The following is a 13,311-nucleotide window of genomic DNA, read 5'->3' on the forward strand; positions in this document are numbered from 1 at the left end:
CAGACTCGAAGCCCTAGACCGAGCCAACACAACCAATTGAAGCCTACCAAGTTGTGGGCTTGGAAGCTCCTCCGATCGCACATGAACATCTGTGGTGAGCGGCCTTAGGAAGAAACTCACGAACTCCTTGGAAGGGTTCAACAAGCTGAGGGAGCAGATCTCTGGAGAGTACATGGAGATGGTGGAGAGGAGATACTATATGATGACAGGAGAGAAGTCAGAGCTTCTTCTTGGCCGCTTAGATCTAGAGTGAGAGAATGCATCAGAACAGAGGAATAGGGCTGGTTCGCTTCTTCATCGGAGACAGGGTGGTGAGGTTTGAGGAAGATGATCGATTTGTGTTAAGGGTAGGGTGAAAGGATAAAAGAATCATTCCATGTTCAAAGTAGAGTCCATGTCATCACTTAACATTTATTGGTTAATGGACTGTTAGTTTTGTAATTTTTGAAAATAGAGGGGTGTCCAAATGCATCTTTTGAAACTTTGGGTTGAATAGTACTTTAGGCAAGGTACAGGGGGTGTACGCATAATTTTACCAAATAAAATTCATTCCAAAAAAAAAATAGAAGTCCTCTCTCTCTCTCTCTCTCTCTCTCAATCAAGATGTTAGGTTTCAGTCGCAATGCGGTCTTGTAGTCCCATAATCAATGGCGACATGAGATATTCTCCAGCAGTTCTCTGTGTCTCTCATGTAAGTTGGGGCAGAACCAACCTTTGAAGCCCAATTCTTTCCGTGGAGATTGCTGGTGATCTCTCTCCTTTTCCATCAAAATCGAAAAGTTAAAAAGAGGATCGGTTTATGATATTAGCAGAAGTTGTTTCTCTATCTCTTGCTTCCCCGCTTCGCTTCTTCCCCCCTCCCCACCCACACGCACACATTTTGCATCTCTATCTTCCCATCAATGGGCAGAGTTGAAAATATAAAACCAAAAAGAAAACCTTACCTTATCATGCGAACTCTCCAATGTTGCTGGAATCAAGACATCTAAAATCTAAATACTTTAAGTCATTGTAAGGCTGATAAGTGATAACCTTGAATAATACTCTTGGGCTTTAGCTCTTTCTGACAACAGATCTTTTATAGTTCTTATATTTATCAGCAAGTTTACCTTTTTCAATTTTCTTATTTGTTTTTTCAATGTTAATTAATTTATTAATCTTGTAATAGATTACCAGTCACTCAGTAAGATAGGTTCTCAGTCATTCTACCTTTTCAAGACCAATACAGCAAGCACTCTTCCTTGCATGAAACATTGGTTGGGATGACTTCTCATAACTCAGATTCAACCATGACCAGCTACTTGTAGCCTGGACTTAAAGCCATATTGTGCAGGGCTCAGGATCTCTTGTTACTAGAATAGCAAATAAGTCTTTTGGGTGTTCCACTCCTATACTTCGAGCAACATGAATGGTCATGGAGATCTCTTGCAGCCTTTCCCGCACCTTTTGCACACAAAGCTTGCTGATAAACCCAAAATCACACCAACCAATCAAAAGTCGCCACATGTCCCAGGCCCAAGGAGGTGGACCAAGGCCGGGCCAGCGAAAGACCAACTGTGGAAGCGAACCACACGGCCCTCTATGGGTGCGGCCCAAATAACTACCCTCCACGGACCTGGACAAGGATACTACCATCGTCCCCAATAAGAGGTACACCGCCACCTGGACTCTGTACCACCATCATAGACAAGACTTCTACCACCTTCAGGACTCTACACCATCCTCCATCAATCACACAATCCAAGACGGACACAAACACTTTACATTTATCTATTGGAAACATCATTCCTATCAGGACACTACCTCCCCGTAGAGAAGCAACCAACCATGGAAGACCCCTAACACTCCTGGACTCTATCTGCTACGGGGATTATTCGCCATCAACTAGGACTCTTCGCACTGCCATACTCCATTATAAAAAGGAAGGTATGTTACTCCATCAGGCATCTTGAATTCTATTCACTCATCTGTTTGCTCAAAGAGATCTAACTTAGGCATCAGATAGTCCTAGGCCGGAACAACACCGGTTCTTCTTTGTCACCCAGGGTCTTTTACAGGTTACGGCACTCGAAGGACCATCGGACGATTTCCTGACGCAATAGATTGGCGCCGTCTGTGGGAATAACGCTAGCCATTGTACCTACTAGCTTGTTTCCATATCTGCTCAACCATGGCACCACGAGGCAAGAAGACCATTCCCTCTACCAACAATGCTGCAAGGGAGGGGAACGGATCACCCCCTCCGGAGAGCTCACGCCAGAGAGCCACCGACCGTTTCTCTCAGGAGAGGAGGGTTCCAGAGGACCAACAGGTGGGGGTAGTCAACCTCAACCCCGAAACAGCCATTGAAGCCCCCGCGGAGCCAGTGCCTGATTCTAATGCACCAGCGACTGTGGGTCAGATCAATGACTTGCAACGATAGATCCTCAATGATCAATAACTCTTCCACGACTACTTGAGGTAGCGTGCGACATCACACCATCGTAGGACGAATCCCCGACAGGACCAGAGCCCTAGGAGATCACCTCCCAGGGGGGATAGGTCAGAGAGGCACACCAGGCAGCGGGGAGAGCCTTCCCAACCTCCAAGGGGAACAACGGACCTCCCAGTACGGTTGGACCGTGGAAGAACACCCTCACACCGATCCGTGGTACCCAACCCTGAAGGGTCCATCCGGAGATCGGTGTCCCAAGGTCGATTGGGAGGAAGTTATACACCAGAGCGAAGCCGAACATACCGCGAAGGAAGCCCCTCGCATTCACTTCAAGATTTGTCACGGCGTGATCCTTCACCATCTCGCTAACAGTCGAGAAGGGAGAGGACTTCAAGGAGAGGACGCGAACGAGGTCATAGTGAACGACCAGTCAGACGTGAGGGGAAATCAACTGGATGAAGAGCTAGACAAGAGACTGCGAGAGTTGGATGAGAAACTGGAAGGGTTGAAGAAGCAGACCAAGGGCGAGACGCACTCGATCCCTGGACAACACCCATTCTCAGAGGAGATCATGTCAGCCTTGCTCCCATCCAGGTTCAGGTTACCCACCTTTGAACTATACAATGGTACCACGGACCCTAATGACCACATCAACTATTTCAATGGCATGATGACATTGTATGGTGGATCGGACGTGGTCTCCTGCCGAGCATTCCCTGCATCCCTCAAAGGTGCAGCTACCTCCTGGTTCTCTAGGCTATGATCGAGGTCGATCGGTTCGTTCGTAGAACTATGCGAGCAGTTCGTCACCCGTTTCCAGAGCAGTGTCAAGCAGAAGAAGACCACGGTCAATCTACTGAACATGGTACAGAACCCTGGGGAATCCCTCAGGGAGTATGTCAGCAGGTTCACCAAGGAATCCTTAGAAGTCTGAGACTTAGATGATCAGACCCAGTGCGCAGCCCTGGTTGGGGGTATCAGGGACCTTGAATTGATCAAGCACCTGACCGTCATAAAACCCAGACCATGAAGGACCTCCTGGAACGGTGTGACGAGTTCGCCAACATGGCTGAGATAGTACAGGCCCGGAAGAAGGCGATCGAAGTCAAGCCCCAGGATAACAAGAGGTCAACGACGGATGACCGCAAAGAGAGCAAAAGGTCGAGGACTGAGCGTCGACAAGACAAGGGTGATCATCCCTCAGGTAGGGGTGACCGTCGCCTAGAAAGAAGTAAACGAGCAAGCAACCTAGAGTTCACACCTCTGAACACCACCAGGTCCCAGATCCTTATGCAGATCCAAGATCATGACCTAATCCGGTGGCCCCGACCCATGCTAGTAGGGCCTGAGAAGCATAACCCCAACAAGTTCTGCCTCTTCCACAAGCATAACGGGCATGATACAAAAGACTGCTACCAACTAAAGAGAGAGATAGAAAACCTCGTAAGAGCTGGGAGCCTGAACAAGTACATCAAAGGAAGGCGTGACGGCCGTCGGACCAAGGAAACTGAGGTTGTGAGCGAGAAAGAGAAGAACCAAGAAGAGATGAAAGGAGGGCGGATCGAGATAGGGAGAGAGACTGCACGGAAGAGACTAGAGATGTACCTGAACAGAGCGGCACCAAGGGAGGCCCCATCCTCACCATACTTGGAGGACTGGGGCAAGAGTCTACCAGAAAGGCCAAAGCCCATGCCAGGTTCGTGGGAGTAGCAGAGAAGCCAAGCAAGGTAGCAAAGACCGAGATGATGATCTCCTTTTCGGATGCAGACCTAGAAGGTGTGAGCTTTCCACATGAGGACGCCTTAATAGTGCAGGTGGAGATAGCCAATCGACCGGTACATTGGGTATTGATAGATATAGGGGCATCGGTGGATGTGCTCTCCTTGGAAGCCTATCAACAATTTGGGTTTGGGGATGACCAACTCAAGTCGGAGCCTACCTACCTCCATGGGTTCTCGGGCACCACAGCCTCCATTAGAGGCACCATAAGGCTACCGGTCACCTTTGGAGAACATCCTCGACAGGTGACCATCATGGTCAACTTCACGATCGTTGGGTCCATGGTCTCATTCAACGGCCTCCTAGGGCAACCCTCCTTGATAGCCTTTAGAGGGTTCATGTCATCGCTCCACCTGAAGATGAAGTTCCCCACTGACAACGAAGTGGGTGAAGTCCGAGGAGATCAGAAGAAGGCTAGAGAATGCTTTGCCACCTTCGTCAAGAAGAACAATGGTAACACCAAGGGAATGGCACTGTGCATGGAGAACCTGGTCAGCGACCAGAGAGATGAACAGACAAAGAAGAGAGGTAGGTCGGTGGAAGACCTCGTCCCATGGCAACTCAGCAAGGATGACCCTTTCAAGGCGGTACAGGTCGGTTCGTTGTTGAATGATGAACAGAAAGAAGAGCTGGCACACCTCCTCCAAACCAACATGGATGTCTTCACATGATCCACTACGGACATGCCTGGCATACCCAGATCCATAGCAGAGTACAGGTTACACGTAGACCCGACCAGGAAGCCCGTCTAATAGAAGCAGCTGAATTTCTCCCTCGATCGGGAAACAGCTATCAAAGAAGAGGTCGAGAAGTTGAGCCAAGCAGGGTTCATCCATGAAGAGAAGTTCCCTACCTGGCTCGCAAATGTGGTCATGGTACCAAAGCCTAATGGGAAGTGGAGAATGTGCGTCGACTACACCGACTTGAACAAGGCGTGCCCGAATGACGCAGAGACCAGGTACACCAGGATCGAGAAGGTAGCCTATGCACTGGTGATTGAGGCTAGGAAGCTCTGACCATACTTCCTAGCCCATACAATCATGGTACTCACCAATCTACCATTAAAGAAGGTACTCAACAAGCCAGACGTCTCCGGACTGTTGATCGCCAGGGCAGTCGAGTTGAGTGAACATGACATCAGGTTCCAACCCCGAACGGCCATCAAAGGCCAGGCACTGGCAGACTTTGTCGTCGAGTGTACCCTACCTGAAGGTGAACTAGGAGTGGCAGAACCAAAGGAGCAGGATCAAGGATCGTGGGAGATGTACGTAGATGGTTCGAGTAATGCAGAGGGAAGTGGGGTTTTCATACTCACCAGCCCCGAAGGATTTCGAATCCAGTATGCTCTCCGATACACCTTCCCCGCATCCAATAATGAATCAGAATATGAAGCATTACTCGCTAGACTCCGGGTAGCCAAGGCGACTCAAGTCACACATCTATCTACCCGGAGTGACTGTCAGCTTATAGTGAACCAGGTGAATGGAGAGTATGAGGCGAAGATCGAGCGAATGGCGTCATACCTACCACGTGCTCGAGCATTGATCGGGGAGTTCGAGAAGTTTGAGATGGTTCGGGTTCCTAGGATCAAGAATGCCACGGCCGATGCCCTATCCAGGCTATCCAACGATGAGCTCCGTAACCTGGCCAGTGTTGTCTACGTTGAAATACTACATGAGCCAACATATCAAGGAAAGCAGGTCAATGAGATGGAGGAAGGGCCTAGTTGGATGGACCCTATACTCAACTACCTACAGAACGACGTCCTACGGGGACGACAAGGTCGAGGCAAGGAAGGTAAGAATGAGAACTGCAAAGTACACCGCCCTGGATGGCGTACTATACAAGAGGGGGGTCACAGCACCACTACTCCGGTGCCTAGAACCCAAAGGAGCCCAATATGCCCTGGCGGAGGTCCAGGAAGGGAAGGACCTTGCATAGTTTCCAAGCAGATATGTCCAGGGACCTACCGCTTGAAAACTTCGGGGGGCAAGAAGGTAGACCGTACCTGGAACTCCGAACACCTAAAGAAGTACTACCAGTAAAAGCAGTAGTACCACCAGTAGCAGCAATACCGTCAGCAGTAGCAGCAGTACCACCAGTAGTAGTAGTAGCAGTAGCAGTAGCATAGTGAGATGTCAGGCAGGTGCATTTTCAAGGATAATTTGAAATTTATTTGAATTTTATTTGAAGTAAATAGTTGATTTTGGATATACTCGAGTCTACTGCACATCAATTGAATTGCTTCCATCGAGGCGTAATGCCACCAAGGCTCGTTGACCACCAAGGTCCGTAAACCACCAAGGCCAGTTGGCCACTAAGGTCCGTAGACCACAACCTCAACCCCAAAGCAGCCATTAAAGCTGTAGGGGGGCCAGCACCTGATCCCAACGCGCCAGTAACTATAGGTCAGATCAACGACTTACAGCTCCAGACATAGAAAAGAGAAGTAACGAGCTAATCGTTGATCGAAGTAGAAGCCGCAGGAACGGCTAATCGTCCAATGGTGGATCGGACAATCGCCAAACCACCGGTCGAGGGCCCCGCTCACCGCCAAATGATAGGCGCTAATCATCGATCGCAGGGTGGACGCTGATCGAGAACGAAGGACGGGCAGGTGTAAAATTGAACAAAAGACCCGCCAATCGCCGAACCACCGGTCACTGGACACTGATCGTGAATGAAGGACGGGCGGGCATAAAATTGAACGACGGACCCACCAATCCCCGAACCACCTGTCGCTGGACACTGATCATGAACAAAGGACGGGTAGGCGTAAAATGGAACGACGGACCCACCAATCATCGAACCACCGGTCACTGGACGCTGATCATGAACATAGGATGGGCGGGTGTAAAATCGAACGATAAACCTGCTAATCATTGAACCACCCGTCACTGGACGCTGATCGTGAACGTAGGATGGGCGGGTGTAAAATCGAACGACAAACCTGCTAATCGTCGAACCACCGGTTGGCGGACAATGATCGTGAACGAATGATGGGCATGGGGGCCAATCGTCAAGCCACAGATGGGCGCTGATCACCGATCATGGATGCTGATCATGAACGAAGAACGGCCAATCGTCGAACGACGAACCCGAGGACACGTGAACAAAAAATGGGCCAATCGTCGAACGACGGACCCGACGATCGTCGAACCATCGGTCTCGGGCGCTGATCGTGAATGAAGAACGGCCAATTGTCGAACGACGGACCCGAGGGCGCGTGAATGAAGGATGGGCCAATCCTTGAATGACGGACCCGACCATCGTTGAACCATCAGTCATGGGCGTTGATTGTGAACGAAGAACGGCCAATCGTTGAACAACGGACCCGAGGGCGCTGATCGTGAACGTAGGATGGGCCAATCATTCGAACGACGGACTCGACAATCGTTGAACCATCGATCGCGGGGCGAACGACGGACCCAACGATCAGAACCACCAGTCACGGGCGCTGATCGTGAACGAAGGACGGGCGAGCGCCAAATCAAACAATAGACTTGCCAATTTGTCGAACCACCGATCGCGGGCGCTGATCTTGAACGAAGGATGAACGTCTAATGATGGCCGCAGGAGCCAACCGAATGGAAGGCCCTGGGCGCTGACTGAACAAAGGTCCCGAGGATGAATCACCGAACGGTGGACCACGAATGCTGATTGTCGAAGGAAAGACCAAGACCGCCAATCAAAGGGCACTGATCGTCGCAGATGCTGATCGAATAGAACAAGCGTCACATGCGCAGATCGAATTGAACGGGCGCGGACCAAATCAAATGAGAGTACAAGGCATAGATCGAGTCGAATGAGCGTCACCAGACACGGATCGAACGCAAGCGCGGATAGAGCAGGAGCCAATCATGCACGAATTGGAGGGCTACTGCCGTGGATCGAGGCCATGGGCATGGATGAGGTTCGAGGTTCGTGGTCCAAGGATGAGGACCGAGGTCAAGGATCGAGGTTAAGGTTCAAGTAAAGATGTGTTCGTGACCAAAAATCAAATCAAGTAAACAAAAAAAAAAAATTTTGCCTCAGCCAAGACAGGCCATGGACGAGGATGAGGTCCGAGGTCAAGGATCGAGGTTCGAGGTCAAAGTTCGAGCAAAGATGTGTTCATGGCCAAAAATCAAATCAAGTAAACAAAAAAAAAATAAAAATTTTGCCACGGCCAAGACAGGCCATGGATGAGGTTCGAGGTCCGAGGTCCGAGGTCGAAGTTCGAGCAAAAATGTGTTTGTGGCCAAAGACCAATTCGAGTCAATATAAAAAAAATTAAAAAAATAAAAAAAATAAAAAAATAAAAAAAAAAAAAGAAAAGAAAAGAAAAAGAAAAAGAAAAAATAAAAGGGAAGTACGAGACGTCATATTTGTCGCGAGGCAGAGTTCAAGAAGTTCGTGGAGTTCGAGATGGTTCGAGTACCAAGGCACAATGCCACCAAGGTCCGTAGACCACCAAGGTGTAATGCCATCCAGGTCTATAGACCACCAAGGCGCAATGCCACCAAGTTCCGTAGACCATTAAGGTGCAACGCCACCAAGGTCCATTGACCACCAAGGCACGATGCCACCAAGGTCCGTAGACCACCAAGGCGCAATGCCACCAAGGTCCGTAGACCACCAAGGCACAATGCCACCAAGGCACAATACCAGCAAGGTCCGTTGATCACCAGGGCATGATGCCACCAAGGTTTGTAGACCACCAAGGCGCAATATCACCAAGGTCTGTAGACCACCAAGGCGTAATGCCACCAAGGCCTGTTGGCCACCAAGGTCCATAGACCACCAAGGCGTAATGCCGCCAAGGCCCGTTGGCCACCAAGGTCCGTAGACCACCAAGGCGCAATGCCACCAAGGTTCGTAGACCACCAAAGCGCAAGGCCACCAAGGTCCGTAGACCACCAAGACACAATGCCACCAAGGCCCGTAGACCACCAAAACCCCTAGACCACCAAGGCTTGAGGCCACCAAGGTTCGACAACCACTAAAGGCTCAAGGCCACCAAGGTAAAAAGGCAAAGTCTACTCTCTTGGACATTCTGATCCAAAAGAGTGGGGGGCAAATGATAAACCCAAAATCACACCAACCAATCAGAGGTCGCCATGTGTCCCCGGCCCAAAGAGGTGTACCAAGGCCGGGCCAGCGAAAGATCAATTGTGGACGCGAACCACACGGCCCTCTATGGGCGCGGCCCAAACAACCACCCTCCCCGGACCTGGACAAGGATACTTCCATCGTCCCCAATAAGAGGTATACCGCCACCTGGACTCTGTACCATTGTCATAGACAAGACTTCTACCACCTTCAGGACTCTACACCATCCTCCATCAATCACACAATCCAAGATGGACACAAACACTTTACATTTATCTATTGGAAACACCATTCCTATCAGGACACTACCTCCCCGTAGAGAAGCAACCAACCATGGAAGACCCCTGATACTCCTGGACTCTATCTGCTACGGGGATTATTCGCCATCAACTAGGACTCTTCGCACCGCCATACTCCATTATAAAAAGGAAGGTATGTTACTCCATCAGGCATCTTGAATTCTATTCACTCATCTGTTTGCTCAGAGAGATCTAACTTAGGCATCAGAGTCCTACGCCGGAACCACACCAGTTCTTCTTTGTCACCTAGGGTCTTTTGCAAGTTACGACACTCGAAGGACCATCGGACAATTTCCTGACACAACACTTGCATAGGAAACATTCCTGGTTTCTCCCCCATCTCTACTCTGTTACTTCTTAATGCTGCATAATGGTAACCTGAATATCAGTTATGGTCATCATTCAAGCACACAAAAGGTTAATTGGGTAGTTATCATCTATTAACTTTTGGCATTGCAGCATCTTCTTGATCTTCCTTTGGATTAAACAAATGAACTTATTGGGCTGTGCCCACAAGTCATGTAGAATAGGATTTCTATTTTGAAGATCTAAATCCTTTTCCTTTATCTTGATGCTTTCTGAGATTTTATTATTCCTTTAATGTCATTAGTCTTGATCCTTAATTAGTTCTCACAAGAAAAGAATAAAAAAATCTTAATCCTTGACTGACTGAGAAGATGTTGCTTTATGCTTTTACTTGTATAATAACTGTATTAAAATGCTTTCTCTCCCTTAAATGAACTCATTATATTCTTACTTTTTGAAGTATCCTAAGTCAGTAAATGCAAGTTAAGTAACTATTAATGATGATGTGTCAGGCCAAAATATGTAGGATAGAGAATTCAGGTACTAATGAACTGGCAAAGCAACAGCCTGTCATGGTTCACTGCGATTCTATAATAGCATGCGGAAAATGATCTCTGAACTTTGTTTCAGTGTCATAAATTTTTCTTTCATTCTTTCTTCTCCCCACTCATTTGTTTTTCCCTTCATTAGGGAAACATAAGAATCTTTAGTAAATTCTTAATTTGTTGAGGATTGATAAAGTTAGGTACTAATTTCATATTGCAATAATACTTGGATGAGAATATGTAAGCTTGCAGCTTGCTTCTGAATAGCTTGAAGAATTCAGGCAATACTAGTGTTAAGTTATTAGGGACTAAAATATAAGAGTATATCTAATTTAGGAGTATTATGAAATAGGATATTCAAATTAAGAAAGAGAAGATTTTGTTCGGTTAGGTTTCCCGTTCTATCATCTTTTTAACTTCTAGTTAAACCTTATAAGGGTTTCTATAATGCAAATATTTTCATGCTCTCTCTCCCCAACTCTGATTTTCCACATTAGTTTGAGCATTGCATTCAATAAGCAAGGGGAACCATTAATTTCTCTGATGTTAAAGGACTGTCTCCCTTTCTGGAAAGGCACAATTGGGGGGGGGGGGGGATGTTGGAAATGCTTGGGTTTTAGTGCTATTTGTACCCAAGTTGATGAAATCATATTTAGGATTCTTTTTGTAGGATTTAAACTAAAAAATGTGCAGCATTGATGTTGGAAATTATTACTGAAATCCTCAACATCTGCAACAGGCTTAGTATCAAAGAAATGGATCTATTTCATGTCAAATGGGGATATTTGGAGGAAAAAGTTCTGAAATTTGAAAATTGTTAAGCAGGGCATTCCCATTCTAATAGTAAAGTTTGCCAGTCATATTTCTTTTCCCCCTAAATATCATCCAGATATAGGTTCCCTTAATTGAATTCCACACCAAAGGAACTTTGTATAACATAAATGTCACCGAGGAAGAGACAATGGCATTTCAACTTACAAGCTCAGAAGAAGTTGATATTAGTACAGAAGCATCAAATGCAAGGTCAGCTGATAATAAACTGCAATTCAACTCCTCTCCACAATAGGTATTAAAAGCTGTCCCTAGATTTGTGGAGTTTAAAGCTGAAGGAAAATAGAATATTTGAAAACCAAACTAAATTTAGTAAAACAAGATAGAAATATATGAAATCATTTTTATCTTTTATCCCATCTATTTTGTGTGAATATCTCTTGTGACATCTAGGAAGGTAAGATGGCTGTAGTAAACCCAAATTTCTTCATTTTCCCAAACTCTTTTGATAGGGAAATCAGGGTATTTTTTAAGGAAAAAATTATATTTATCTATGAAGGAAGAGGGTTTTCAGGAATAGAATCACAATAAAGGACAAATATGAAAAATATATTATCCATGACATTCATACAACAGGATCAACACGCCTGAAATATAGGTAAAAATATGGTCCCAAATTTCATCTTTAGGCTGGGAGGAGAAGACATCCTTTCTAAGATGAAATTCTAGTTCTTACAAACACAAAAATAAGCAGAAAAACTGTAGTCAATCATGTAGCACTTGTAGGGAGGGTGAATTAGGGCTTCTTGGAGCTGTCATTGGCTGCATAATACGTTTGAGCCATGGTAAGCAGGAGAGCCAATCCAGCAGCAACGAAGGCAATGATAGACCATGGGGTACGGAAGTATGTGTTACACACTTCAGCCATCCAAATCCTTACTTTGCTCTTGTAGTGCCTTTCAATGCCACTCTTAACATCTTGATAAAGCTCAGAGTCGGGCACCAACTCGAGTGTCAAGTCATTAAAGAGATCAGCCACTTGCTGGTCGCTGCCAAGTGCATTGAGAAGTATTCCTTTTGATCTCAGCTCTTTAACATCCTCGGCACTATCGATGAGAGAATCCAGTAAACAGATGTAAGAGGTTACGGTGAAGTCGTCAGGTGCATCAGGGCATGTTTCATAAGCTACCAAGTTTAAAAACTTGGACTTGGTTGAGTCATCAATGATCATACGAGGAAGTAGCAGATGTCCCTTGATGAAGCCAGTTTTGAAACTGATACCCTTTAGGCTATGAGAAGTACTTCTCTTGCAGCTGATACTCGATGCTTTAAGCTCAGTGACTGTACGAAATGAATACCAGCTATCCAATTCCATGCCACCTCTCAGTTGAGACATAGGCGGAGGTGCATCACGGACTAATTCCTTCCGAAGTAGGTCAAGGAGATGAAGAGGTTGAGTACTGTCTTTCTGCAATGGAGGAGAATTGTTTTCGGCGATCCCCATTTGTCTTCGGATGAATTTGGTGATCAATTCCAAGCTCATCAGTTCCTTGAGAACTATGAATGGCAGTTGGTTCTCCAGCAAGAACATGTCCCTCACCATGAAAGCCCTTTGATCAGTTTTCATCTTGGTATCGCTGGGATTGGGATTGTCTGCTGCCATGCAATGAATGAAATGGCGAATGAAACAACCGTCTCGGAACATGATGCTCTTGAAAACATCTTTTGTGATCTCCCTGAGAGTACCCATATCGGTGAAGTATTGTAGAGCAATCAAATCGTAGCACTCCCTTGCTCTAATAGCTACCTCATCAAAGTTTCTGTCGAAGGCTGGGAATTCACTGCCCATATCGGAAATGAACTGCTGCTCCAGTTCAATCTTGAGCGGCTCCAGAAGTTGTAAATCAGGTCTGCCATGGTGGAAAGGACCAATTGAGACCAGCATTGGTTCATAGCATCCTCTGTTTTTGTCAATATGACGCAATATGCAAGGAACCCTCCGAATTCGAGGTGGAGATTGGTTTTGATTGTTGCTGGCTTCATATATAGGGACTGTAACAGTATGGGTCTGATTGGTAGCTGCCAT

At 46.8% G+C, this 13,311-nt stretch overlaps 2 protein-coding genes across 2 annotated transcripts; one reads left to right on the top strand and one right to left on the bottom strand.

The window, feature by feature from the left end:
• The first annotated feature begins 3,499 nt into the window (after nt 1-3,499).
• LOC122643396 lies at nt 3,500-4,884 on the top strand. The gene is made up of 2 exons (XM_043837020.1): nt 3,500-4,051; nt 4,249-4,884. Exons 1-2 carry the CDS (start codon nt 3,500-3,502, stop codon nt 4,882-4,884), a joined length of 1,188 nt encoding a protein of 395 aa, XP_043692955.1.
• Nucleotides 4,885-12,021: 7,137 nt separating this feature from the next.
• LOC122643398 lies at nt 12,022-13,311 on the bottom strand. Its single transcript, XM_043837021.1, has one exon. It carries the CDS (start codon nt 13,309-13,311, stop codon nt 12,022-12,024), a length of 1,290 nt encoding a protein of 429 aa, XP_043692956.1.

Source organism: Telopea speciosissima, chromosome 10, assembly GCF_018873765.1.
Source record: "Telopea speciosissima isolate NSW1024214 ecotype Mountain lineage chromosome 10, Tspe_v1, whole genome shotgun sequence".
NCBI lineage: Eukaryota > Viridiplantae > Streptophyta > Magnoliopsida > Proteales > Proteaceae > Telopea > Telopea speciosissima.